The following is a 27,026-nucleotide window of genomic DNA, read 5'->3' on the forward strand; positions in this document are numbered from 1 at the left end:
ATGCCTCATAATTAAATTGATAAATTCCACTTCATGCTAGTTGATGCAAATGACTCAGATTACTTACTATGCATCAAATTAAGTTATCAAACACTAGAAGAACTTATGACACATATGTAAATTATAGCTCATAATAATAATTATCACTAGTGTTTTGGCCAAGGTGCTTCATGGCACGTCAGTGATGTAACGATACAAAAGTAAGGGCAATTTGCTAAGCTTTGACCTGAAAGGGTTAACGATGGGGAGAGTTAGATTACCGGTCCAAGTGTATCTCCTTTTGCAGCCACTGGCGAGACCGATAGCCACGACGATGGACGTCCCGCTGGCCGCACCAAGCGAGACGCGGCACCACCAACACCAGGCTCCACACCTTGCCCTCACCTGTAGAAGCTTCTTCCACACGACATGCTTCACCAAATGGAAATGACCTCAACAAAATTCACCTCTGAAGAAAGAATACATCGTTTATTTTCCCATTACATATCTGGATGATTCCCTTAACAGTTTGAATTGCATTGGTATATAACACATCTGATAACTTCGCACATGATGCATGCTAATGGAATTATGATATGGAACAACAACCTGTTGTCAGTACATCCATGAAAAGGTTACTCTTACGCCAAGGTATACTTGTATAAAAAAAACATGAAATAATGATGGAAGACAATATCTGGGAAATAATTGCATGAAGTATTTTCCCACGACAAATTCAGAGATTTTCATGTTGTAAGATTAGCAAAAACTGATAACAAGTGACATACTGAATGGAAGACGCAGAAAGACGACATACCAGTGGCAACCACCGGCAACCGAACCAACCTCAGCTACTGGATTTTATCCAGCTTCCCCTGCCATGCTTCTACTCACTACCATATCCAGCTTCTTTGTCATGTGAATAACCATGGTCCCTTTCATAGCCAGCTTGATCATAGCCTCTCTCGTGCACCTGGTCCCTTTCAGGTTGACTATCATGTTCACAGTCATTGTCACGACCACGTTCTCTTTCCTTATCTCTGCCATGACCCCGATCACGACCACGTTCTCTCTCCCTTTCTCTGCCACACTCATTTCTCCTCTCTGTCCCTTTCTCTGTTTCTATCTCGGTCCCAATGGTGGTACTGTCTGTCATCCCTTCACTCCCATGCCCTATCATGGGAACGTTCACGGGGCCTCTCCCATTCTCGATCTCGATCCCGTCCCCTTTCTCGAGACTTCTCCATGTCCACCCATTGAAAAATGAATAACTGATAGATGCTAGAAACATGATGTAAACTACTGATGTCACCAGAATCCTAAATTTATACTTGTACCTTCACTAGAAAATGGAAAGTGAAGAGGCCATCATACCTGTCCACCTGACGATCATCTTGTGCTCTTGACTCCTCTGATCTAGAATGTCCTGATGCACATTTCTGCTGCTCCCTGGGAAGAAGAAAAATTCATGTACAAAAAGAAAATACTCATAAATATTGATGCTCCGAACACATCTAGGGCAGTGTCATCCACAAAATGAAGATACAAATTAAAATGCAATTATTATGCAAGAAAATCCCAAGTTCCCTGCAACAAGTAGTACAACTACATTAATAGTTACTAGTTGCAAGAACGTTTATCTACTAGTCACCAATTTTAAGGCTCTAATGTAGGTACAAAACATAAGCATGTATACACTGGACTGACTATTCACTAACATCTTTCCTCTATCTCCCACAAAGACTACATGTATGCAAGTAAGTTCAAACAATTTTAACCACAAATTCCTCTTAGAAAATAGAATCACATAGTACCAATATGATACAAAATGAATTTTGCATCAGAGCAAGTATCAAAACCTGTTGAATATTAAATAAAAAAAGCCTCCTGCGAGGCTCAACTGGTTCAAAACTAGGAAGAATTTTTGACTGGAAATTTTAGCACAGTAAGTAATTGCAAAATGATAATGTTCTGAAACTGCCTTGAAGGCTCAACCAAGTTCACAATAATAATTGACATTTTACTACAGAAGGAAAGCTCATATGAAAAACAACACCACTGTGTATTTATGCTATATTGACAAACAACAAAGAAGGCAGCTGTTCTTACATAGTCACAACCCGAGCAAACTATTTACAAACTTAGACAAAAATAATCAACTTTGATTTATCTAAAATTTGAAACATAATCATCCAGAATATGGTACTACTTGAACCTAGTCTAAAGAGGTACAAGCATATTGAAGGTCAAATTTTGGCTCAATTACCTGCCAGAATGCTTCTGATTAACTTCTTCCCCTCCGGTCCTGGTTGTTCCAAGTCCACCACCCAACCTTTGAGGTCGCCAATTTGGCACCGATCTTCCTTGCTCAACATCAACAAGTACTCTTTTATTGTCTATCTTCCGACCATCAGCTTGCTTATATGCAGCTGCATGATGCAAAAAAAACCCAACTATTGTAACAATTATGAGTACAGGTTGTTTATGAATACTACAAGATAACTTTCAGCCACACTTTTCATGTCTCATGTATGCATGTATTCAATGAAAGCATATCCTCTAGGTTTTTTTGTCTCTTTGTCTGTGATTAACCATACCTGAGAATCACAGAAGAAAAATAAATTTATAAAGTGAAACCGGTGAGCATGAATGGCATGACAAACAGGCACTACAGCTCACTAGCGGTGCTCGCCTTGATAGGTGTAAGGCTTCACAATGCGAGATGAATCATCAGCATACAAATTGAGTTGGCACAAAACTGGTGTATGTCCCATTACCAGAAGAATCAAATAGTTTTACCGCCCCTTTACCAGGGAATTTTACGAGTAGCTAAAAACAGACATTATAAATAGATTATACCAGAAAAATTCTAAATATACCAGAAACCTTCTGGATGATGAAAAGATTTTCATTTGGCCTTTAAAACCAGAAAAACATTTCAGTAGCAATAAAATCACAATATAATTGAACTCAAAATATTGAAGATCCTGCTTACTGCAGAGGGAATCTGAAGGGAAATTAGAGGTTTTCACTGCCTTCGTGAAGCAACCACCATGATTTACTACCCTGATCATCCTTATGTAACCAAGTTGACTGATGGTTGCACTTGCATTGACCACAAACAAACATTGAGAATGAAATTACATGAATTCAGAGATGAGAGAGACAGGACCTCTTCTTACCAGCAGTGTTTCTTCTTATAATAGCAAACCACTTGCAAGTAGCTAATAGCTAGGATGTGATCTAAATTTCCATATAATGTCCACTGACCAGAACTCAAATGAAGGAATTAAGAAAACCTACATACAACTTCGGAATTTACTTGTGCTACACCCATTTTCTTCATGATGTAACAATCATCTGGCTTCTCAAGTATTGCTACCAACTAAAATGATTAAAAAAAAACACTTAAATACATATATATATATATATATATATATATATATATATATATATATATATATATATATATATATATATATATATGAATGATATTCATCTTGCTATATATGGCTAATATACCTGTGATTATCCCTTATTCCTACTTTCTAGTTTATCAAAGATAATCATGGGCTTACAGAGCAAATAAAAGATTTAAAGAAACAGAGAAAATAGAACATTTTTCAGAGGTTGAATTACAAAAACTGATGTATGGGATAAGTATTTGAATTACAAAAGAAAAAATATTTATCATCACCAGCAAACCACCCAACAGCAACAAGAAGATCGCAAACAGATAAGTATTCAACGATGAAAACTTCTTCCTATAGAATCCAAAAAATGCAAACTTTGTGGAAACTGTGATCAAATGAATGAGAAACAAGATCTACCGACAAAAAAAGGAAAAACGGCTAACATTCCAAAAAGATAATAGATTATCGAACCCTAGAAGAGGGGGACCAGATCAAGAGGCCGTGAACCTAAGCCGGACGGTGTCCGAGTTAGGGCAACAATGGATCAAAGAAGTAAATAGAAGGAGCAAAAGAGGCTTATCGAGATTACATGTTTGAGCTGGGGGACATTGGCTCATTCTGGGCTTTGGTGCGGGCCTGGACGGCGGCGTTGTTGCGATTGAAGGCATCGTTGTAATCCCCCATCCTCCACGACTCGAAGGGCGGCTAGAACGAGAGGGGATCAATCGCCCCCCACCGGAGGGAGGTGGAAGAAGGCGCGCGAGCTCGGATTCCCCTCGCCACTGCGGTCCTCCGCATGCGGTGCGAGCGAGCGGCCCGTCCCAAACAGATGAATGAGATCGCAGGGGTTCGGTTTCCCTCCGTGCGATTTTTAATATCGCATTTCCCAGTGATAATATTCCCATTGTTACTCCAAGCCATAAATGCCACGTCGCCGTGGATGGTTGTGTCTCAAGTCGCGACATGATGCACACGCGTTCTAACAGGTGTTTTCCGCGTTGACTTTCAGATGACGTTAGCATTCGATGAATCAAATGTATCATCACCCAATAAACATATTTTTATATGATATTTAAAAGATGAGGTTTCGAATAGACGAATGAGATACAAAATCCATTAGCTAAACGAGAACAATTGGATAAAGCACAACATCATCCTCGAATCCTGTTTTCCCTCTACACATTTTTCCCTGTAAATGACAAATAAATGTGCTCGAGTAGTGTACATCATCAACCATTGAAGTCACAGAAGATCTTCTTCGCCGGACATTGTGTCGATCTTAAAGACCAGATACCGGGAAGCATGATGCTCAAGTAGCTGGGCCTCGTGTTGGCCTCCTCAAAAATGCCTTTGTTTTCCGATAGGATTCAAGTCGCCGGAGAATCCTCCGCTGCTGGATGCAGAATGGCAATGCTCGAATTCTGTGATCGGTCCGTCGTACCCATCACTGTATTCAGGGCTTGCGATCATAACCTTTCTGAGACGGTTCATGCTGGAGGTGTACGAGTTCGATTCATAGTCGGAGCCTGAGCCGAAGAGCATGCTCTGCCCGGGCCTCATCCCCTCGTTCAAGTCTTCCAGCGATACGTCGCCTTCCAATGCTCTCACAATCTGATGTTTTCATAAGTTTAAACACACAGGTCATGGATTTGAGGCGAACACAGCAACGGTGAAGTTTGCAGTGATCAAACCTGGCTCATCTTCGGTCGTCTTCTCGCAGAGTGGCGAACGCTGGCAGCGGCACAAGCCACCATGCGTGCCATCTCCATGGGATCGTAGTTGCCGTCTAAGCGTGGATCAGCTATCTCATCGTAGTCTCCGTCAGCCAAAGCACGCGACAACACAGGCCTTGCCTGTTGAGATCAAGCCAATGAGTCAGTCGGTTTTGACAGCTGAAACCATAGCACGCATGGCGGAAGAACACTTACCCAGTCCACCAAGCTATCTTCCATGAATGTGTGTGTATCGACCGGTCGTCGTCCTGTTATCAGCTCCAGAAGCATCACTCCATAGGAAAAGACATCAGATTTCTCTGTCAGCTTCCCGCTCGATGCGTACTCAGGAGCCAAATACCTGGTCACCAAAGGGGGGGGGGGGGAACAACAGACGATGATGTCTTAGAAACAGTGACGATACAGACTGGAATTTGCTGTAGTGAGAAGCTGGCAATTCATCAAACATCTTGCTCACCCGAACGTTCCCATAACACGTGTGGAAACATGAGTGTGGTTGTCGGACGACAGTTTGGCCAACCCGAAATCTGCCACCTACATACATGTTTTTACATAAACTAAAGATTTTAGGATACATTGCGCATGTAATATGCAAAAGTTCATCAACTGACATTTGCATTTCTCTCCAATTTTTTGTTTTTTCTTTGCAATCAGAAGCACTTCGTGCTGCAACAACAAAACGAACTGTCTTACCATGGCTTCGAATTTTAAATCCAGGAGGATGTTGGCAGACTTGATGTCACGGTGAATGATTCGAGGGTGACCTTCGAGGAGATGATTTCAATCAAATAAGCTAGAGATCATAATACAGATTCCTCGAGAAGATGTGCAATTTACTCACAGTCCTCATGCAGGTAAGCGAGTCCTCTGGCTGATCCTAACGCAATTTTGAGTCTGGTCGACCAATCCATCGCCGAGAGTCCTTTTCCTGCAGCAGATGGCAGAAAAGATTGAGATTGGTTCGACAAGCATCTTCGATGCAGGCTGCGGAAACAATGGAGTCAAGTGCTGACCATGGAGGTGGTACTCGAGCGTCTTGTTGGGGACGAACTCGTACACCAGCATTCTCTGTGAACCAGAGATGCAGTATCCGACGAGGGACACGAGGTGGCGATGGTGAACGCGGCTAATGATGTCGACCTCAGCCTGGAACTCCCGCTCTCCCTGTCCGCTCCCCGACTTGAGTTGCTTTACTGCGATCTCCTTCCCATTGGGGAGAACTCCTTTGTGCACGTACCCAAATCCTCCCTGCCCCAACAGGTTAGCATGCGAGAACCCGTTGGTCGCAGTCGCGAGCTCTTCGTAGCAGAAGGTGCTCTTGTTGAAGGCGAGGGCGATGACAGGGGAGGGGGGTGGCAGTGGAGGACCATGAGGCGCTGAGTAGGCTGAGGTTGCGTCTTCGCTGTTCATCATGGGCGGAGGATGGTGAGCATGCCACCCTCCTCCGTGCAAGGGTCCCGGAGGTGGTGGCACCTTCACGTCATGGTCTTCGTTGTGCCACTTTTGGGGCGGTCCACCGCCGTAATAGTCGCTGTCTACAATCACAGACAAGTTGTCGGTTGCACTACTTCTTGGTTAAGTAATCTGCACTTGAGACTCGCAGTTTTGTCGGTAAGATTTAAGCCAACAGATTGCTTCGTGTACCTTTGTATCCCGAAGGATCGGAATAGTACTGCATAGCGTTGTGGCACTTGTCCTTCTCCTTCTTCTTCTTCTTCGTGGAGCAACAGACGCATGCAATTACCATGAGGACAAAGAATAGCCCTAAGCCTGCCGCCACTCCGATGACAAGCGGCAAGTTCATATCAGAATGGTGAACTTCGCTTGACTTGGAGAATGAGTCTGCCGGTGTTGATCCCCCTGAATCCTGCGTGGAATCAGCATGCACAAACGACTTGGAGTAGGGAGTGACCGGCGACGATGATGTCCGAGAGGGCCGCAGCAGCGAGGTGGGCAGTGGAGAAGGCGAGGGAACTGAAGAAGAGCCATCGTCTGACTCCAGCGATGTCGAGGAGTCTTTCGAGGATGAAGGAGGCGAGGGTGGTGATTTATCGGGCGGTGTTGGGCTAGCGGTCGGAGGTGGGGAAGCGTCCGGCGACTTCAATGGAGGAGGAGATACTGACGACGACGAAAACGAAGACGAAGACGAAGAATTGATTGAGGTTGATGAGGAAACACCCGGCGGCCGAGCGGAAGTCATATTCCGGACTCGCCGCCCTCCCTCTCAACTGTTGTTTCGGACAATGCCGTGGTAGTATACTAAGAACCCCTACAAAGAGCTCCATGATCAGAAGCCATCAAACAAACGCCATGAAAACATGAATCTTCAATTCCTACAAATACCTTTTCTGCTATCTTCTCATGACCCAAGGGGAGGGATGAGGATGGTACTCAGAGAAGGGCGAGGGAGGAGATGGTGCGTGAAGGCGCAGCGTCGTCCTTCTCCAAACACCAGCACTCCGATCCTTGGAGTGATATATAGATTTGCTATTTCTATGTGGGCATGCCATCAGAGGAGCCATCAAGCAGGCTGGAATTAAGGGGAGAAAAGGATGGGAGTAACAAGAAACAGAAGAGAAAGAGGAAGGAAGAGAAGACGTTCCGTCGTCCTCCATTCTTAGCCAACCTGCTGCCTATTCTTGGGCTGGCGGTTGACTGCTTCCCGCGCCACCGCTCGATATTACTTGTCCTTGGCACGCGTGCGAAAGCGGCCACAACCGTGTTTCGCACGCAGGGGTTGGTCCTGACGACACAGTGTGGTGGTGTTGCACCTTTGAACTGTGCATGCATACGTCGAAGAGAACTGAGAAGAAGATAGCTTTCTTTCTGTAGATGAAGTCCTTTAAACCTGCTTGTTCTTCATGGAACTCGAAGACTAGAAGATCAAAAGAATGTGTTCTGTACAGGAACAGAATGTAAAACAGATGTCAATTCTCAGCAAAACCAATTCAATACAAGCCATGCTGCTGCGGATGCATGTTGATGAAGGCAAAGACCGTATTTGTTCATATGAAGCCTATCGAGGACAGCAAAGTCAATCAAATATTGGAATTGGATTTCATTAAAAGCTAGATCAGATACTGAACAAATCGTCATGATGTGATAGATATCGGACCAGAAAAATCGAATCATTAGGTACTCATGTGGAACTGTTTGCCTATCGAATCAGGTCTTTTGCAGTTATTATCCAAATCTCGATGATTTAGATAAGAAGGTATCCTGTCAGTGTCGATGGGAAACAGACATAGAACATATCCTGTCTTCGTAGCATAGTTTTCCGTATAATATAGCATATATGTGTGTTCCTATTCTCCACGTATATGTACTCTCAATTATACATGTCGAAGACATAAAACGAATACTAGTTATATTCTTAATCGTTGTATCATCACAACAATCAATTCTTAGTTCTGCCAGTCTAATAATAATAAAAATAATAATAATAATAATAATAAATAGGGAAAAGAAATGGAAGAGATGAGAGAGGGGCGAGATAAGGGGACGGATGTGAGCACAAGACACAGCGAGTGCCGCCATTACTCTCGCGGAGTTGGTTTCCGAAACCCTAAGCAACAGCCTGGCTTCTGGTCTTCCACCACAACTTACACCATCCCCTTCTCCTTAATCTTTGCAATTTCGAACTTCAAACCGACCGCTCCATCTCATCCTCGTCAGCTCTATCACCACCGATCTCGGCCCTCCCCTTCCTGTATATATCTCCCCACGACAGAAGCAGCTGTCGAAGAAGAAGAAGAAGAAGAAGAAGAAGGCCAAAGGCGGATCAAGATGAACAGCAAGAGTACTGTGGAGAACTCCTTGTGCAGATCCGACGATCTCAACGTCGAACTCACCCTCGGAGTCTCTCCGTCACGTCACGTGTCGAACCCTCCCTCCTCCTCCTCTTCTTTGCTGCCGCCGCCGCCGCCTACACTGCAGCAACAGCCGCACCAGTATTCGCAGACTAACTTGCCGCCGCCTTTCCCTCCCGTCTTGCATGTTCCTCGTCGTTACACGGTCATCCCTCCTCCCACCAATCCTGCCGCTGCTGTTGCTTCTTCTTCTTCTGCTTCTGCTTCGCCTCGGTCGGGCGGGGGACGCACACGGCGCAACCCCACCCAGGGGCCGAGGAGCGGCAAGAGCGACTCCATCAAACCAATCTTTCCATGGTCCACCGATCGTCGGGCCACCGTCCACAGCCTGAGTTACTTGCTCTCCCATGACCTCAAGGAGGTATACGGGGATGCGCAGTGCAAGCGGTGCGAGGCGCGGAGGATAATCAGGTACGACCTGGAGTCCAAGTTCCGGGAGGTGGCGTGTCGCATCGCGGCGACGAGGCACCTCATGCACGACCGGGCGCCGGCGGAGTGGATGAACCCGACGTTCCCGGACTGCGACGCCTGCGGGCAGCCCAACTGCATGCGGCCGGTGGTGGACGGGAAGAAACGCAACATCAACTGGCTGTTCATGCTGCTGGGGCAGACGTTGGGATACTGCACGCTGGAACAGCTCAAGTATTTCTGCAAGCATACCAAGAACCACCGCACCGGCGCCAAGGACCGAGTGCTCTACCTGACTTACCTCGGCCTTTGCAAGCAGCTGGATCCGAACGGCCCATTCGATCTCTGACAGCTCGCTCTTCACAGAAGCCTCATGAGGCTGCTTCAGAGCGAGTAGGGAAAAGGTACGAAGAAATAAATGAAGTTGGTGGAATCGTGATCGTATTTTATGTTATGTGGTTTGTGCTTTTCTTGTTCCTCATCTATCTATGTAAATTTTTTTTCTTTGACGTAGAATGTAATATGTTGTATTTTCTTGTTTGTTTAAGTTATGGTATGATTTATGAATTATGTCTATTTATTTAAGAATATGATTATTTTGGTTTTATTCTATGTCTTAAATATTAAAAATGTTAAACATAATCATGTTTATTAGTTAATAATCCTGTATAAGATTGTTTTTTATAATGATTAAGATCAATTGCTAATAATAATTAAAAATATCATGGTTGCTATGGATAGACATATCAATCAAAATATAATATAAGATGTGTTTGTATATATTGGATATAAAATATTTCTATTTTTTCTAATCGTATTAATATTATATGAAATAAGATTTTATTCAGTAAAATAAAATATTCATTATACCTCTTGCTTCTTTTTCCTCCAATATTTTTAATTAGAATAATAATAATAATAATAATAATAATAATAATAATAATAATAGTGGAAGGAGCAGCAATTTGCAGGTGAAGTACCGTCAAGTGTTCTGTTTGGGGGTTGGGCACTGGAATGCACACACATTTCTACTCCCCTAGTTTTGGGGGTAGATGATCGTCGAAAGACCAAGTAGAATGGCCTACCTCACTTGAAGAGAAGAGATTGGGTGGATCATCAACAATATCTACAAACACTCCAATAAATTCAATTTGGTTGAAAGAAAAGACCAGAAGGACTCTAAAAGTATCTATCAGATGCATATAGTGCTCTGTTGTTGTTGAATTCAAGACATGTTTATGCACACACTACCATTCTTGCGGCATTGGCAGACGGGGCATGCGTCCACGGCCGGGCCGCACGCCGCGCAGAGGCACAAATGCTGGCACGGCAGTAGCAGCACCGACGGTTCGCCGTCGTGGCAGCTCCGGCAAGCTCTCCTCCACTCCCTCCTCACGCCGGCCTCCTCCTCCCCGTCGCCTACGCAGCAGCAGGATTCGGCGTCGTCGGCGGTCGCTGCCTCCTCCTCTGCCCTCGCCTGCGCCGCGAGGAACTGTTCGAGGTTGGCCCTCAGCGCGTTGGCCGTTGCCTCGTTGCTCCGCGCCATGTCGCGCCACATCTGGTTCTCCACGCACAGGCTCTTGATGCGCTCCTCCAATGCCCAGTTCATCTTCCCTAACCTTGCGATCTCTTCTTGGCTCGCCCTAAGCCGCTTCGACATGCCTTCCTCCAGCGCAGCGAGGATCTGCCTCGTGAACCGCTTCCGCCGCTCCGTCAGCTCCGCCCGCGCCCTCTCCGCCTGCCATTTCCAATGCCAAGCCTCAGAAACCGCTAATTCCTTCGATCCAGAGAAGCCACCCAACTACGGAACCCGGAGAATTACGTGTTGCAGGATGAGGCGATCGATGTCGAGCACCTGCTGCTGCAGGTGGGAGGACATGTCATCGCCAAGAAGCGAGACCTGGCGCAACCGCTTCCTTGGCGCTAGCACTGCGGAGGAGGCGACGTTGTTGAAGCCGAGCCCACTGCCGGGGGCGGCAGCAGCACCGGATACCGGAGAGAGGAATCCCATTTGCATGGTGTGCAAGCTTGGTTGATTCCCTGTACAGCACAGTAAGAAGCAGCAATACAGTTCGAGAGCCACGACTGCCACTACAATAAGAGAAGACATGAGCATGCATGCATGGAGAAGAAACAAATGGTGATGAGAAGTTGGAACCTGCTTCTTAGGAGGGGTTGAGAGGAGAAGAGGTGAAGGTTGTGGGCTTCTACTGCCATGAGAAAGGGGTGTTTCATGATGCTGTATATATATGGGGGGAGAGAGAGAGAGAGAGAGAGAGAGAGAGAGGATGCAATGGAAGGGATTTATTTAAGTTTTGGTTCACAAAGAGAGGAGAAAGAAGAAAGTTAAAAGAAAGCAAGGAAACAAGTAGAGGATCAAGAAAGATCCTTTGTTTTGTTCCTTACATTTAGATCAAACTCTCAATTCCACAGCCAAAGAAAGGGGACTCTAAACTTCTAACTTTGGCTGAAATGCTCCATATGATATCATCCTTATACTGATTGGCAACCTGAATAGTGATAATTTCTAATCTACACTAAACTAAAGCAAAGATAGTATAATCCAAAATTATCTCATATATTTACCTTCCAAACATTATTGCTTACCTTTTATCTGATTAATCCCAGAAGAACTTTTTCCTCTAGAACTTAAAGTAATAGAATTAAAAGATGAACTTTAATAAAGGAATGCCAGATTTGGATATATATAGCAGCAACATAAAAGGAGAATCATAATGCATTGAACAATTTTCTATGTTCTAGATAAAGAGGTTGCTCATGTATTTGATTTGTGGTCCTCAAATAAAGTGTTTTGAGTATTATAATTTAGCTCAGACTAGCTAGCCACAGTTACTGGTGGATATGTTCCGCTACTAAAAAGCAGTGCTCATAGTTATTGATGCACTTTTGTCCATAAACAGTGAGATCCTCTCTCTCTCTCTCTCTCTCTCTCTTTCTTGCCTCATGACTGCTGCCAGGGATGATGAAGAATGGGGAAAGAGAATGCCCATCAAATGGCATGTGATCTCTCTCCATCAACTCTCCCAAGACTCCATTATTGTTTCCATCACCCCAATCACATCAATCCCCACATTGCTTCAAGTATTAGAGACCTTAAAAAGGTGAAGACCAGAAAAAGTGGGACACATAAATCCTACATATCACTCCTAAAATTGCAAGGACTTGCCTCAACTCTCACTTTTTCTACCCAACTTAAAAGGTGAATCCTCAAGAAAACACAGCTGCCCTACCCTTTGTTCTATCTACCCCTATTCCGTGAGAATCTCTCTGACCACTCTTCTTCTTCTTCGTTCCCTACCTTCCTTTCCTCTTTGTTTTCTGATCTTTCTTTGCTTCTTTGAATGTGGTGGTTGCTCCCCACGTTAGCTTTGATATATTCAAAGCAAAGGTTGTCCCCATATCCTGAACAAGAGGCACAAGAAAGCTCAGTTCCAAGGCAACTTCCCTGCCGCCACCAGTATACTGTCATTTGGATGTTTGGTCTCCCACTTTTGCTTGGAATGCATGACCTACAGTGACCTTTGGCCACCAAACAAATGGATGCTACAGTCCCATCGAAGGTGCTGTAGGTGTCACATGTGGATCACAGACCAGGTCTGAAGTCTCCACCATGGTGGTACCAATGACTTGGGAACAACATTCATGGAGGGCAAGCAAATCTGGGGTGGATAGGAAAGAAAATTCCAAAGAACCTATCTATGATGTTAGACATCAAAAGTTAGGCAAACCAATAAAAACTAGTTTTTGTATGGTTGCCCGATGAAAAGAGCTACAGAATCTTTGCATAATCCATTCTCCATGGATTCACCTTGTGGCCATTATCATTCAACTTAATATTCAGTAGCACCATGACCCAATGAAGGGTGAAAGTGAAGGATTTGGGAACATGTAGTCTCAGATGTAATAAACTACACAGTATTTTAATAGCATGGGTGGAGTCAATGGATCCATGCATGCATCAGATTTGTGTCAGGGTGTACAACACTAGCCCTGAAAGGCACATCTTTAATTTGATCTCCTCCTCCACTTGTGAAAAAGGAAACAACCAATCTCACAAAGAACAGTTTTGCTTCCTCAGCTTAACAAGACAGATTCTGGGTAGCTTTGGTAGATGCAAGAGAAGGAATTTAAGGTCTCTTTACATTTGATTCAATGTTAATCATTTTAATTATTCTGGCTTCTGTCTTGATATGTCACATTTTTTATACTTCTATTTATATATATATATATATATATATATATATATATATATATATATATATATATATATATATATATATATATATATATATATATATATATATATATATATATATATAGCCTTCAAAAATCATCCTAACCATGTTATTATATTAACAAGTGTATAATTTGAAATGTTTATGAAGCTTGTTTAATGTTTTTTTATTAACAATTCCTTGAAATCATAACAAATTTGGTGCCATAAATAGGCTAAAAATATTATGGCAAAAGATGATCCACTCATAATTGAGTGTATACTCTCTATACACAAGATTGCTAAACACATAAGAATAGATGATCAACCTCAATTATAATGGATTATATTTCATAATAAAATTCTAAAAATGTCACATGAATGATTGAATCTTTTTCCTTGAAATCATGACAACTTTGATGCTATAAAGAGGCTAACAATATATGGCAAAGATAATCCACTCATAATTGAGTGTATACTATCTAGTCAACCTCAATTATGATGAGTTGTATTTCGTAAGAAAATTCTAAGAAAGCTACATGAATGATTGAATCATTTCCTTACTTAGATACCTTATTTCAATTATTTCCATGACTATTGTTAGAATAAATTTCTTGCGGATCATCATTTGAATTGAATCGAATTGATTTGATTTGATTCCTTAAGAGCTTCATGTCGAGAGCTGTTCGAGGGTTTTCATCGAACACGTCGTGTGCATCACCCGCTTCTCCTGCCTTGCGTTGGAATAGATCCTTCCCCACCTCGTGCCCTTCGCGCCCACCCTCGATGAGGAACGCGGTACTTCACGCGCTACGGAACACCTTGGCGTGTGTCTCGTCCCAAGATGGCACACGCCACACCGGAATGCCCAAAGATATCCCGTCGCCGTTCGTTCCTCGTGCTCCCAAGTGGCGTGCCATGTCGCTAACTCGTCATTTCACCTTCTGATATCGAGGAAAAGGTCAACTGGATGGAAGCAGCATAAACTCACCTTGCACTTAGCGATCTCTCGCGGGTGCCACCTCTGTTTCAGCGCTATAATTACGCCTCCATGCTTCGAACTGCGATGACAACGCCAAACAATCACCAACCTTGGAGAACAATGGCTTCCCGTTTCCACAACACCGGCGTCCTCCTCCTTCTCTTCCTCTGCAACGCTGTGGCTGCGGCCAACGAGACGGAATCCTCGGCGCCGTCGGAGTGCGACACCAAGTTCCCCGGGGATTGCCACAACAAGGCGGCGGCCCTGCAGCTGAAGATCATCGCCATCGCTGCCATCCTCGTCGCCAGCATGCTCGGCGTCTGCCTCCCCCTCTTCTCCCGCTCGGTGCCCGCGCTCGGGCCCGACCGCGACCTCTTCGTGGTCGTCAAGGCCTTCGCCTCCGGTGTGATCCTCGCCACCGGGTACATGCATGTCCTGCCGGACTCCTTCGACGACCTCGGCTCGCCTTGCCTGCCCGAAGACCCATGGTCCAAGTTCCCGTTCACCACCTTCGTCGCCATGCTGTCGGCCATCGGCACGCTGATGTTGGACTCCATGATGCTCACCTCTTACAATAAGAGGAGGCCGAAGGTCAGCAGCGCCACGGTCACCGGCCACGGCCATTGCGCCGTGCCGCAGCTCGATGCGGACGGCAAAGATGGGCGAGAAACTGTGGTGCTCCGAAACCGCATTATAGCACAGGTAAGCCTCCTCGATCGTTCAACCGATCATGATGCGACCACAACAGTATCTGCTTCAATGGTAAACCATGCAGGTGCTGGAGATGGGCATCATAGTTCACTCTGTGGTGATAGGGCTGTCCATGGGAGCCTCTGAGAACGTCTGCACCATCCGTCCTCTGGTGGCTGCCCTTTGTTTCCACCAACTCTTCGAAGGAATGGGCCTCGGTGGCTGCATTCTTCAGGTACGGATAATAAACTCTCTCCTCGTCCAAAAGAATCAACCGTCTGTCTATCTCTTCGTGCTAGCTTCAAACACATCCGTAAGCTGGGCTGCTGCAGGCTGAGTACGGGATGAAGATGAGAGGCATCCTGGCCTTCTTCTTCGCGGTGACCACCCCGTTCGGAGTCGTCCTCGGCATCGGGCTGTCCAACACCTACAGAGACAACAGCCCGACGGCGCTCATCGTGGTGGGGCTGCTGAACGCCGCCTCCGCGGGGCTGCTCAACTACACGGCCATGGTGGATCTCCTGGCCAACGACTTCATGGGGCCAAAGCTACAAGGCAGCTTCAAGCTTCAACTCTGGGCTTACGTAGCGGTGCTGTTGGGCGCCGGCGGCATGTCTCTCATGGCCAAATGGGCCTGAAGCGTGCATGTCTCCTCACCTCATCAATCCATGCATGCGTGCTTCTCTCTTTAGGAATATTAAATAGATTACATAAATCTCTATGTATTCTTTTTCTCTCATTTTTCTTCTCTGTAATGTCGTCGTATTAAATTAAAGTAGATTGCTCAATTCTTAGAGAAAAAAGCGCCTGATATGGTATTTGTCCTCACATTTTATCTTTTGTTAGTTTCAATGTGGAAGTATGTAATAAATAATTAAATATACCTTATTCTAATTTATGTTTGTAATATATACATATAGTCACATCTAAGTTTTGGATCGACTAATGCTATTACATAGCAAAAAACTCACAAAATTTAAGTCCATATAGGTAGGGTGAAGCAAATTATTTTGCTATTATACCTCCAATTTATCCAATTATATATTTGGATCTTTAAAACAAAATTTTTTGAGACCATAAACACAAATAATTTTTACTGTAAAAGAATAACCAAAATGATGTTATTTGTGTATATATTACAAACATAAATTAGATTATTTATTTTTGAATAAAAACTAAAGAATTAAATCTCTCTTTGAAATTAAAGGAATCTTTTATATACCTTCCTACATTTATTCCAAAATAACATATTTTTTTTTCTCGACATCTCTAGAAGAAAAGACGATATAAATAAAGTATGCCTCCTCCATGCATTCTCATATCAAACTTTGAAACGTTTAGGGTATGTATAGAGTAATAAATCCTTAATGTTCGAGGATTTCTTTTGATAACTGGATTTCTTATCCTCCGAGAAATTTGATTCCTCAAACATTTTTAATGTTATATAGAATTGCTGTTGATAAATTAGAAGTTCAGTGGACCTTCGGAAAGCTCTCGCACGGTCTGTAGGAAATAAATTGGAGATCGAAAGCGAGGCATAAATAGCTGATGTTAGAATATGTGTGACGACATAAAACAATTCAAGTAGAGAAGGCCAAAACACCGGTCCTCCTTTTGGAGCACAGGCAGGCGGTAAACAAAGTAAATGTGGTCCGAAAGGGTTGCTTTGGTCGATCATGACATGCCAATCATGCATACCTTCGATGGAACAGCAGCCCGAGTCAAAGAGTCCCACAACCAACCTCCTCATCCTATTGCCGCTCTCTTCAAAGTCCGTAGAGTGAGACTTGATCGCGCACAAGAAGATCTACGGCACTTGTATTTCCTGGACTGCACTGCAGCTACGAAGCATCAATGTATGTGTTGGATCAGTAGCTGCATCGGTTTCCTTCTTGTATGTATCAGCAAGACTTCATATGAATGAAGTCATCAACAGTGGTGTTGGTCCAGGGCTGCTGATGGCCACCCTGCTACCAGTCATCACGTATCGGTTCTTCTCATCCTTGCAGTTTTCCTCGTGTTGACCAAACATTTGATGCACATTTATTGCTTGTTAATGAGGCATTTATTTCGACCAGAGGAATGAGTTGCAGGTTTCTTCGAGAGTGGAACACTACTTCCTTCTTTTTACTGCTCTCCCTCATCGCTTATTCACTCACCATTATAGAGAAACGAGAAGTATGTTTCTCAAAAGAACAGTAGACAAACGATGAAGGCTTCATGTTTCATATAGTCGGCCATCATCAGAAAAAGACAGCATGAATAAACAACGTCTTTATATGGTCAGAAAGAGAGGATCGCTTATTCAACCAAGAGACTATTCGTCCTGATCAAACAAAGTACACAATTCCATGCCTATCTGAGTGAGTGCATGGCTGGCTGCCCAATTCAATGAGTCGAAGCTGATTTATGATCGGTTAAAAGAATATTTTTTTTCATCCGACAACAAGTCCATGAGAATCTTTTACCATCCAGCAAGTCAAAGTCAGATTCTACATCGGCTACCATTTCTCCTGAGAAATCAGAAAGATTAGCAGCCACAGCACATGTTCAGATCCATGCTGATGGAACACAGTTGAATTACAAATTTGCACTATGAATTATTGTTCTTAGGAACATGCTCGATAGCCACATTCAACATTTCCTACTTTGACAGCTATCATTTGTGGACATTAATTTATTGGAATTCTTCTCTATTTTCTGGACCAAGTCTGATAGAAGCATGCATGAGACGTCATGAACACAAAAGCAGGCATCAGAATAAAACCATTTCATTAGGTTATAATGTGGATTGTCTGGGGAGTCACTTGCTGTGCCTTTGACTATGGATTACTTGAAGCAAACTCTTCAAACTTTGCTTTCCTTGTTTAATGGAGAAACACAAATAAGATGGCAGAATGAGGTTTGAATATTACGGCATGACTAGGTAGATATGGTTTTGATTTGGTTGGTACGAGTTTCTCTTATGATTGATGTGAGATATTAGCAATCTTGAACGTCTGCAGGTGATAATTCTTCTACTATCCGGACTTAATTTGTGATTCAACTCATGAAATAAACACCAGACGTGAAATCGAGAGAGAGAGAGAGAGAGAGAGAGAGAGAGAGAGAGAGATACAATATTCGAACTCATCACCTAATATGACATAATGAATTTGATTGGATTATCAAAGGGACCCACTTGCATTAATGCTGCTGATGAAGTGGCATAAAACAATGACACAAACAGTCAAACCAGTTGACTTTTTTTAGTTGTTGTGTCTACTGTCTCATTTGACGGAGTATTCTGTCGATGCCGACAAATTTAGTGAACTTATCGGAATCCTAATTAATTTTGATCCATCGGAGAGCTGAGTTCGGAAATTAATATTCTGCCGCCGTCGAAACAGCAGGAATTCAATTATCTCATACCGTTCCTTCTTGTTCTAATTTCCAAGGCATGTGGAACGCGACTTGGGCTAAATACAATTAAAATACTAGTAGAGCACATGCTCGATCGATCTCATCCCACCAAACGAAACGATGGGCTCTCTTCGTTCTTGCTTATGAGACACAATGGAAAATAGAAGGTTTGACTGAGTTGGTGTGGAATCTCCTGCATCTAAAACTTTGTTTGCGTTCGAAACGTAGAATCTTTTGCGATGTTAGCGCAAGGGATGACGAAAACATCTTTTAAATAAGGAAAATCCAATGATAGGTTGATGAATCGTCTTATTCTCATTCATGCATCAAAAAATTAATCATGTATTTATTCATTTTAATCTAAATCTTTATTTTTTTTATTATATCTAATCATAATTATTTGAATTAATTTTATCCCATCATTTTAATTCAAAATAATTGTAACTTGAAATTATCTTAAAAATATATATTTTTTCATCAAAGCTTTTATTAAAATGTTGACAAATAATAGTCTGGTTGATGATGCATTTGTTTAACGATGTAAGAATAGATTTAATGTAGTATTCGAAGTGAAATTAAGCATATTTATTAGCTCGGTTGAGATATTTGATTCATATGTATATTAAAATAGAGGAGATAAAAAAGCGAGATAGATCATACAGAGGGGTTGGTGGTGGTGTTAACGGTGAGGAGGGAGATCTCGTCTTAGGGTGGAAGATGACGAGTTGAGCATTGCGAGAGGAGAGGGAGAGACGACTATCGCAAGGGGACAATTGTAATTTCTAGTTGAGGATGAACGAGTCCCAGCCAGAGAAGGTGATCCCGAAGGTGAGGCTATCCCACTACTAGACCTTGGCATCGGCGTATGGCTGGAACACTGAGTTCTTGTCGGACCGATTCTAAAGCGGAGACGCACATGTAGCAACCTTCTCTGACGACAATGAAACCGTCGTCGGCCAGGGTGGGGATGATAGGACAGCGAGCGAGTTGGGTTCGGTGCGACGATGGCGAGCGGTGCAAGTGCGACAGTCAAGTGGGTATGGTGTAGGGTGTAGGAGCGACGATGGTTGAGCGGGTTTGGTGCGATGGGGTTAAGCGGTGCAGGAGAGGCAATGGTCAAGTGGTGTAGGAGCGACGACGATGATTAGTATAGGTGCAGTAGTGGCGAGCATTGCAAGTGCGACAATGGTCGAGCAGTGTAGGAGCGATCGAGCAAATGTGGTGTGTGAGAAGTACATATAAATTTAATAATTTAAAAAATAATAAAATTATGTTTTTATTCTTTTCATTTACACTCAACGAAGTTAATGATGTAAGAAAAATTATGGTTAAATATTTTACCTTCGTAAGTTTACGAACTCTCGGGATGTTAACCGTAGTTAACTACAGAAGGTAATATATAATTATTTCAAATTTTTAGGAGATGGAGCATTTGACCATTTGACCAAGTCCCAAGCAAAGGATGTCTGTGGTGCAGCCTGAGCTCTCAGCTTCCCAAGTCCAATATATTATGCTTTTATTACAATATTGTCTGCATTATATCAGCTGATAGTTGTGCATCAAGAAACTGTACATCTCCCAGCAAGCCGTCACCAAATTAGTGTTAGTGTCATGTGTCTGCTTGCTAGGAAGAAGTCATTTGAGGTGGAGGATACATAAGGAGGGAGAAGGTGGGAGGAAGCTTCAGCTGTTGTGACTTGACCGAGCCCACGGCCACGGCGACCACCTTTTATAGCTAGCTCTCACTCACGAGGGAGAGTAGCAGGGGTAAAGAGAGAGAGAGAGATCATGGAGGAGAGGATGGGCAAGAGGGGAGAGCTGGGAGCCGTGGAGGACGAAGACGATGTTCTTCTTCCGGGATTCCGGTTCCGTCCCACCGACGAAGAGCTCGTGGGGTTTTATCTCCGGCGGAAGGTGGCCAAGAAGCGTCTCAGCATGGAGATCATCAAAGAGATAGATATCTACAAATATGATCCGTGGGATCTACCAAGTAAGTAGGATCTACGTGATGGAAACATCGTGTTGGACTCAGCTCGATCGTGCTCATTTGTTGCTGGATATATTTGCAGAAGCGAGCACTGGTGGCGACGAGGAGTACTTCTTCTGCCTCAGAGGGAGGAAGTACCGAAACAGCATCAGGCCAAATAGGGTGACCGGGTCAGGTTTCTGGAAGGCGACCGGCATCGACAGGCCCATATACTCCGCAGGCAACTCCGGCGACTGCATCGGCCTCAAGAAATCCCTGGTTTACTACCGAGGGAGTGCAGGAAAGGGTACCAAAACGGAATGGATGATGCATGAGTTCCGCCTTCCCAACATCACCGACAGCAATTCTCCGTGCAAGCGTGAAGCTGTGAGATTACGTGCTGAACGAATCCTTCGTTTGCAGGATCCTCGAATGCTGATCAAACTCTGTTGCATCGCTTTGTGTAGGAAATCTGGACGATCTGCCGAATCTTCAAGAAGAGTGCCTCCCACAGGAAGACACCAAATGCGCCAACCGAGTCAAGCACTGCAGGGAACGACTGCTGGTGCATCGCCTCCTCGGGCTATTCCAATGGAGAGAACGGCCAAGTATGCGCAGGCCACTGGGAGTTGATGAAGCAAGCTCCCTTGGCCTTGTGTCCCGACATGGTTCAGAGTCCAGGCATGGATGATTTCTTCAGCGGAGATGGTAAATGGGATGAACTCGGAAGGATTATGGACTTCATAACAGATTGAAGCAGTTGCCTCCGAGGGAAAAAAGAAGAGTCCTGCTACCAAACTTCCCTCCCGAGAATCTATCATGTTTGGGTTGAAGAGATGGTGATCGGGAACTTTTTGGGACACAGGGCAGCAGTTCACTTCCCGGAAAGATAATTTATGCTGCAAGAGCTTCACGGTGCAGTCTCCTGACATAGTCATCACGCTGACATAAGCTACAATAATGCAGCAAACTGAGCTGCTGTCTGTGGAGTTTTTACCTGCATAGAATAGAGAGAATAGTGGCGTTGCTCATTACTTACAGCTCAATCCTAAATGTAAACCTACGCTATTAAGATTCTAATAAATAGTAGAAGATGTCACAATTACAAATACATACAGAAAGACCTTCTCAAAAGGAGTTCTGTTTCTCGTTTGATGAGACTCAGGAAAGATAAGAGGTCGTCGTCATAGAGATAAGATACTCGATTCAAACATGACACGTGCCTGGTTTGAATATAATGATCGGTGTCTCGTCTCTGTCGTTTCGATCTGATGCGGTGGACTTTGATCTACCGTAGTAAGTGCTTGTTTCGTGAACCGGAAATCCACCGGGGCCCATCGGTATGGGATGTCCTGTTTCTTCCGGGGCATGGTTCAGGAGCTTCTATTTCTTCTGCGTTTCCCCAAATCTGGGCCCCTCCTGTGTCGTCAGTGCAAACCCTGAATCCTGCCTCTGACCTGACAGTTGAGCCCTACATGGACACTGTTCCGATGACCACAAGCCCCTCCTCCACCTTCTTCACAGGGAAATCCCCGATGATGAAGAGAGGCGCGGTGGGCCGTGGGCGGCTCCTAAGGTCCGAGCGTCCACTCCTCCGGCGCCGGCCTCGGTTGGTGCTTCCCGGGGCTCGGACATCAACCCGCCGGGCCGCGCCCGGTGCTGCAGTCCTTCGCCTTCGGGCTCATGGTCCGCCTCGGCTGCCTTCAGTTTTCTCCTCGCCATATTCGACCGCACCTGGGTCTCTTGGGACCCTAATCGCTCTCAATTGATCGTGAGCTCCCTTGTACCCCCAAAAAGATCGTTCTTTTCCTTTTGTCTTCGGCCTTTCTCTTGTCAAACAATATTTGCGTTAGCATCATTGATCGGTAGACGGCGGAAATTCTAATCTATGAACTGGTCTACGATCGAAGAACATCTGAGAAGAAAGATTCCAGTGCCATCAGAAAACAAGACGCTAGTGTTGAAAGATATGCATATTTTTTCTTGGATGGATAGTCTTTTCTGGATCATTGACTGCTTACTGTAGACGCAGGATATCTTGACCTTGCTTGTTATTTTTTTCTATGCAAGTATATTAATGGATTAGTCAATGATACAAAGGACCCTGAAATCAATTATGATCAATGTGATGTGTAGTGATGTCAACTTCTTTTTAGGGGAACATTGTGATTTCAACTTGGACAACAGATGAATCAGATGAACAAAAATCAGGAAATATGTCTTGTGTGTTTTATGTCAATGATAATTTATCATAGCACATCATGTGAAAGTGTGATTGGCTTTATGATTTCCTCTTTCTACCCTGCCTGCGAAATTTGTCAAAAATCTAACATCAAATCCTATTCACATTTGTACCCATCTTGATATTTGCTTTGTAGGTTTATGCTCTTTGGCTGATTGCTTTACTAAAGATCCATTTTTCTGGTATCATCTTCGTGAGATTTCGATGTACTTCACCAAAAGTTCTGAATTTTTACAATTTTTTTGCTGGCTTTGTTCCAGATATCCAGAGGATATATATTTCCATTTCCTTTTAACTTAAATTGAAGACAAAAAAGTTTATCATATTATGATCTGAAAATTCTTTTGTCTATTTCAAACCTATAAATCGTAAGGCGAATGATATTATTGTACTCATGCTTAATTTTGTGTAGGCTGAATGGAGTACAGGAGAAATAAACATTGCCTATAACCGAGGATCATTCATTCGGTCCATGAAATCTTACCTTTTGACATCCCAAGTATCAGCTTATGGATGGAATTGCTCTATATGTTACACCAGATACTATCATGAAGGTACTTCTTTCATGTCTTCATTAACATGGTTCTTTTTAAATGTTAAATATCATAGATTTTGAGTCAAAAATCCAACCATCTAAAATTTGGCCTGATGATTGTCCTTTTTTCCTAAAACAAGAGTCAAGTTCAATATGGTAACATTTCACCTGGTAATTCATTCTGTTCTCCTAAAGAAGGTCCACTCTGTACAGCATTGTGCTAGCCTCTGTCGATCAGATAAGAACAAGAAAAAGAAAAAGATTTCCATGGATATTGGTTTTAGGACTTTCTCAATTCTACACCTGCTGCAGCTCTGTTTGCCCTTTTTCCACATCTTATAATTAAAACAAAGGAAAGTGCACCAGTATTCCACTGACAACTCCTGACACATATTTATTAATACATATAACTCGAGTGCCCTTGCATGAGGCCATAAAGTATGCTGCATGTGACAAAAAAAAATACCTCCTTGACTTTTCAATGGCTATAAAGAATATACAATACTTCACTCAGTTTCATCCTTCTGAGGCTTTAAACTTGTATATGGCTTGTCTTATTAAAAATTTTGTCATCTTTAGCTTCTCTATTAATGCTTGTACATGATCCTGGACTCTAGTGCTGAGTCACCATATTTGCTAGTGTTTCATCGTAGATGGCCCATGAATGCTAGGGCAATATATCTCATATGTTTTAACCATATGGGTTAGTTACCCTGCTCATTTAGCCTTGTCAACTTATAAAAGTTGAGTTTTAGGATCCCTGGTGGTAAAATGGAAAGGGAAAATAGAAGAAAAGAGGCTTGTGGTCCAAACCACTGGTAAAGTAATTAGGTTGAAATCTGTTGTACTGATGGAAGAATTTGAAGTCCTAAAGGTAAACAGATATTTCTTGAAACAATTTGAATTTGCTTTCTTGAGAAACTTCAATGTGATAACATCTGAAACAGTCATAAGGATCATATTGGCTTTGCTTTCTTCAGATACTTAATAGCGTTAACATCTGAAGGTTACTGTCCTGCAAGCCTAAGGTAACTTTCTGGCAAATGGTAGTGGAACCACTGAAACATCAAACTTAGTTTCACCACCAAACAGCTATGTTATTTGGCCTTAAATTTCAAGAACTAAGACATGGCTTACATGACGTTTGACAATCTTGTCAATGGTCACAAAAGATCAATCATTAGACAGGTAGGCTTGGATTCGTGGATGCGTAAGATGAACATACGCTCATGCCAAATGTTCATCTTACTAGTTAGATTAATAATAGTTGAAAAGATTGACTTTGACTTGCATCCTATACTGGAGAGCCAAGTTTGGCATTTTCCAAGAATTGATACGCTGGCTATATGAGAATTTCAAAGTATACAGCAAATACAACGACTTCAAGAAGTTTAGCTACCGTTCATTTGTCAAAGGATTCTTTATTGTGGATGGTAAGTCTTAGTAGATGTGAGGTTGGACAGAATGGTATTCTGTTGTATCTTCAATCACATATTCAAAACCAGAAGTTTTCATGGGACATCTGCTGTCTTGTTGTTGGTAAAAAGATCACTACGACCTGTCTTACTGATCTTAAGCAATCCACAGTTTTTGTGTCAAGAAATTTGAAGCGTAAAAGATCACCAGAGCATGTTTCGGAGGTAAGTAACTGCTGCTATCATCATCAGGGAAGTGTTGCATGGCTCTTTGATGTTTACTATGGGTCTTAAGCTGCTGAAGACGGTAGCAGAAGAGTGGGAGATCATATCGATATTGATGCTTTAAATGCAATCCAAAGCAGAGCCGCAAAGAGTTGGGTATCTGATAAACCTTATAACAAAGATAATTGCTTATCTGAGATCAATTAGTACTAACAAATGACTAGATTATGATTAAGATTTAGTGGCAAATGACTAGTTGATTCCAGAAGCTTGAGACTAATCAACATGATGCCATTTTCATGGTGGATTAGTTGAACATCTTGGAACCGGAAGGGATTTTCATCGCTGCATACTTTACTATTTTTTGTTTACCCGTATGATACATTGTCGCGAGTATATCTGCAAAATTATTTTCAATTTAATTTTTTAGCTGCGATATATATTTGCAGGAAAAATCAGATTGATCCAGCAATTGTATTGGCGAACCATGAGAGGCCTCCATTTTACTGTTTTCTCGAAGCTCCATGGTTCAACTTCACCAGAGACAGGGATTAGATTACCAGTTACAACATATGTATCCCTCAAAATTACAGGCATGTAAACTCGTTGAGCTATCGGCAATTCTCCAGGCTTCTTCGACACATTATATCCAGTTCTATTTCCAGAAAATTTCATCCTACAAATGAGATGGCAGACTGTGGTTGACAGACCTCAGATTATTTTAAGTTCATGCGACTTCATGATGGAGCCCGGAAACAGTTTGTAAAGGTTAGTACTAATCCTTAATCATAATCTAGTCATTTGCCACTAAATCTTAATCTATCATCAAATTATGAGATTTGTGGGAATACAATTGTCTTGTAATAAAGGAAGTTTCTCGGTGGTTTGAGACTTAGCAAGTCTAATCATTTTGTTCGTTTGACATGCATGCAGGCCATCATTTTCCACTATTTCAGAGATACTTGTTATGATTCAACTCCCCACGCATCTCTTCCTTCTTGCAATCGGCATCAATAACCATGGCGAACTCTTAACAGAGATTTGGAGGAAGAAGATGGCGAGAACTTCAGACCTAAGCTTGGATTAGGAGGCAGCCCCGAGGGAACAAACAAAGGAATCTCTAATTATATGTGTTCATGCTGGAAGAGCTGCTTCCGAGTCTCGATTACTTCTACTTCAGCCCCATCACTGCGCATGCTTCACCCCCCTCACGCAAGCTCTGCTTTTCCATGGCAAAAGTAGCAGCACCTTTTGCTGCACAGCTTGTTGTCCATTGAGGTACTTTTTCTCATCCCATCAATCTCTTTTCTACTGCCATTTTTATTGCCTCCATCAGCAAGTTTTTTTGTTTTCCTTATCATCCTAAAAATGAACTTGTACAGAGCTTTTACCTGACAAGAAGACCTGATAAGACTGGTTTTATTCACTCCATGCTTGAGTTCTCCCCATCTCTGAGACAGCCTGCAACAGGAAAATCATTGTCATCCATGGATGACACACACACGCATAGCCTTCTGAGAGTAAAGAAACAACTTAGATCGAGTTGAACCAGCAGTTACAAGTTCTGAAATCTCATGGGGAAAACCCTTGTTTCCTGCTAGCCATTGTCCTTGTACACTGCAACTTACTCCATTGGCATATCAGAGTTCAGGCAACTTGTAGTCGTTCGGTCATATGGGGAATGCATCCAATGACAGAGGAAGAAGAACAGACTGTTATTGTTCAGTCCTAGGGAGTACTCTGATGTGATCCTTTTCTGCTTGCCTATTTACACAAGACACATGAGAGCCTGACAATTTTACCCAAAGCCGCCTACCTCTGCTTGGCTTCAGTCCACTGAAAGCTTTTTTGCACCTTATGACAGCCATTCTGCTGTTGTTTGATCACGTGTCAGTCGTAGGGTAATGCCAGGCAGGGACAGTGGAGAGGGCCC

The 27,026-nt window shown here is 43.1% G+C and overlaps 6 protein-coding genes and 1 long non-coding RNA gene across 9 annotated transcripts; 4 read left to right on the plus strand and 3 right to left on the minus strand.

Annotated features, from left to right (window-relative positions):
• Nucleotides 1-94: 94 nt before the first annotated feature.
• On the minus strand, nt 95-4,267 carry LOC103990976 (uncharacterized). Of its 3 annotated transcripts, XR_672179.3 has the most exons (5): nt 3,982-4,267; nt 2,246-2,408; nt 1,354-1,428; nt 797-1,250; nt 95-448 (listed from the first exon to the last, which is right to left on the minus strand). XR_672179.3 is itself a non-coding variant. In XM_009410298.3 (4 exons), exons 1-4 carry the CDS (start codon nt 4,058-4,060, stop codon nt 866-868), a joined length of 669 nt encoding a protein of 222 aa, XP_009408573.2. In that variant the 5' UTR covers nt 4,061-4,267; the 3' UTR covers nt 621-865. The 3 variants fall into 3 exon arrangements, 2 of the variants coding, with proteins under 2 accessions (XP_009408573.2, XP_009408572.2); XM_009410298.3 differs by lacking the exon at nt 95-448 and having other exon boundaries at nt 621-1,217; XM_009410297.3 differs by lacking the exon at nt 95-448 and having other exon boundaries at nt 621-1,250.
• A 438-nt stretch (nt 4,268-4,705) lies between these two features.
• On the minus strand, nt 4,706-6,653 carry LOC135642675 (proline-rich receptor-like protein kinase PERK4). Its single transcript, XM_065159002.1, has 7 exons — nt 6,139-6,653; nt 5,967-6,053; nt 5,819-5,889; nt 5,583-5,659; nt 5,321-5,465; nt 5,084-5,245; nt 4,706-5,003 (listed from the first exon to the last, which is right to left on the minus strand). Exons 1-7 carry the CDS (start codon nt 6,536-6,538, stop codon nt 4,731-4,733), a joined length of 1,215 nt encoding a protein of 404 aa, XP_065015074.1. The 5' UTR covers nt 6,539-6,653; the 3' UTR covers nt 4,706-4,730.
• A 2,253-nt stretch (nt 6,654-8,906) lies between these two features.
• Nucleotides 8,907-9,774, plus strand: LOC135643312 (uncharacterized). The gene has a single exon (XM_065160116.1). The coding sequence runs from the start codon at nt 8,912-8,914 to the stop codon at nt 9,749-9,751; it is 840 nt and encodes a 279-aa protein (XP_065016188.1). The 5' UTR covers nt 8,907-8,911; the 3' UTR covers nt 9,752-9,774.
• A 793-nt stretch (nt 9,775-10,567) lies between these two features.
• LOC135582759 (probable BOI-related E3 ubiquitin-protein ligase 3) lies at nt 10,568-11,699 on the minus strand. Its single transcript, XM_065159090.1, has 3 exons — nt 11,538-11,699; nt 11,225-11,442; nt 10,568-11,140 (listed from the first exon to the last, which is right to left on the minus strand). The coding sequence occupies exons 1-3, from the start codon at nt 11,635-11,637 to the stop codon at nt 10,628-10,630; spliced, it is 831 nt and encodes a 276-aa protein (XP_065015162.1). The 5' UTR covers nt 11,638-11,699; the 3' UTR covers nt 10,568-10,627.
• Nucleotides 11,700-14,645: 2,946 nt separating this feature from the next.
• Nucleotides 14,646-16,105, plus strand: LOC135642598 (fe(2+) transport protein 1-like). The gene is made up of 3 exons (XM_065158873.1): nt 14,646-15,320; nt 15,394-15,543; nt 15,641-16,105. Exons 1-3 carry the CDS (start codon nt 14,688-14,690, stop codon nt 15,944-15,946), a joined length of 1,089 nt encoding a protein of 362 aa, XP_065014945.1. The 5' UTR covers nt 14,646-14,687; the 3' UTR covers nt 15,947-16,105.
• A 4,312-nt stretch (nt 16,106-20,417) lies between these two features.
• On the plus strand, nt 20,418-21,797 carry LOC103990974 (transcription factor JUNGBRUNNEN 1). The gene is made up of 3 exons (XM_009410295.3): nt 20,418-20,700; nt 20,780-21,063; nt 21,144-21,797. Exons 1-3 carry the CDS (start codon nt 20,499-20,501, stop codon nt 21,429-21,431), a joined length of 774 nt encoding a protein of 257 aa, XP_009408570.2. The 5' UTR covers nt 20,418-20,498; the 3' UTR covers nt 21,432-21,797.
• A 403-nt stretch (nt 21,798-22,200) lies between these two features.
• LOC135642137 (uncharacterized) lies at nt 22,201-26,172 on the plus strand. The gene is made up of 4 exons (XR_010497880.1): nt 22,201-22,447; nt 23,331-23,472; nt 25,543-25,861; nt 26,027-26,172. It is a non-coding gene; the product is annotated as an uncharacterized LOC135642137 (long non-coding RNA).
• Nucleotides 26,173-27,026: the final 854 nt, after the last annotated feature.

This window comes from Musa acuminata, chromosome BXJ3-7 (assembly GCF_036884655.1).
Source record: "Musa acuminata AAA Group cultivar baxijiao chromosome BXJ3-7, Cavendish_Baxijiao_AAA, whole genome shotgun sequence".
Classification (NCBI taxonomy): Eukaryota; Viridiplantae; Streptophyta; class Magnoliopsida; order Zingiberales; family Musaceae; genus Musa; species Musa acuminata.

Coding starts and splice junctions, on each gene's coding strand:
- LOC103990976 (XM_009410297.3), bottom strand. CDS start 4,060: ATGCCTTCAATCGCAACAACGCCGCCGTCCAGGCCCGCACCAAAGCCC. Junction 2,409..3,981: donor ATGTCCCCCAGCTCAAACAT/GTAATCTCGATA, acceptor TGCATCATGCAG/CTGCATATAAGCAAGCTGAT. Junction 1,251..1,353: donor GATGATCGTCAGGTGGACAG/GTATGATGGCCT, acceptor AGCATCTATCAG/TTATTCATTTTTCAATGGGT.
- LOC135642675 (XM_065159002.1), bottom strand. CDS start 6,538: ATGATGAACAGCGAAGACGCAACCTCAGCCTACTCAGCGCCTCATGGT. Junction 6,054..6,138: donor GCTCGAGTACCACCTCCATG/GTCAGCACTTGA, acceptor CATCTGCTGCAG/GAAAAGGACTCTCGGCGATG. Junction 5,004..5,083: donor GACGACCGAAGATGAGCCAG/GTTTGATCACTG, acceptor TGAAAACATCAG/ATTGTGAGAGCATTGGAAGG.
- LOC135643312 (XM_065160116.1), top strand. CDS start 8,912: ATGAACAGCAAGAGTACTGTGGAGAACTCCTTGTGCAGATCCGACGAT.
- LOC135582759 (XM_065159090.1), bottom strand. CDS start 11,637: ATGAAACACCCCTTTCTCATGGCAGTAGAAGCCCACAACCTTCACCTC. Junction 11,443..11,537: donor CCAACTTCTCATCACCATTT/GTTTCTTCTCCA, acceptor TGTGCTGTACAG/GGAATCAACCAAGCTTGCAC. Junction 11,141..11,224: donor ATCGCCTCATCCTGCAACAC/GTAATTCTCCGG, acceptor TGGAAATGGCAG/GCGGAGAGGGCGCGGGCGGA.
- LOC135642598 (XM_065158873.1), top strand. CDS start 14,688: ATGCTTCGAACTGCGATGACAACGCCAAACAATCACCAACCTTGGAGA. Junction 15,321..15,393: donor GAAACCGCATTATAGCACAG/GTAAGCCTCCTC, acceptor TAAACCATGCAG/GTGCTGGAGATGGGCATCAT. Junction 15,544..15,640: donor TCGGTGGCTGCATTCTTCAG/GTACGGATAATA, acceptor GGGCTGCTGCAG/GCTGAGTACGGGATGAAGAT.
- LOC103990974 (XM_009410295.3), top strand. CDS start 20,499: ATGGAGGAGAGGATGGGCAAGAGGGGAGAGCTGGGAGCCGTGGAGGAC. Junction 20,701..20,779: donor TGATCCGTGGGATCTACCAA/GTAAGTAGGATC, acceptor ATATATTTGCAG/AAGCGAGCACTGGTGGCGAC. Junction 21,064..21,143: donor CTCCGTGCAAGCGTGAAGCT/GTGAGATTACGT, acceptor CGCTTTGTGTAG/GAAATCTGGACGATCTGCCG.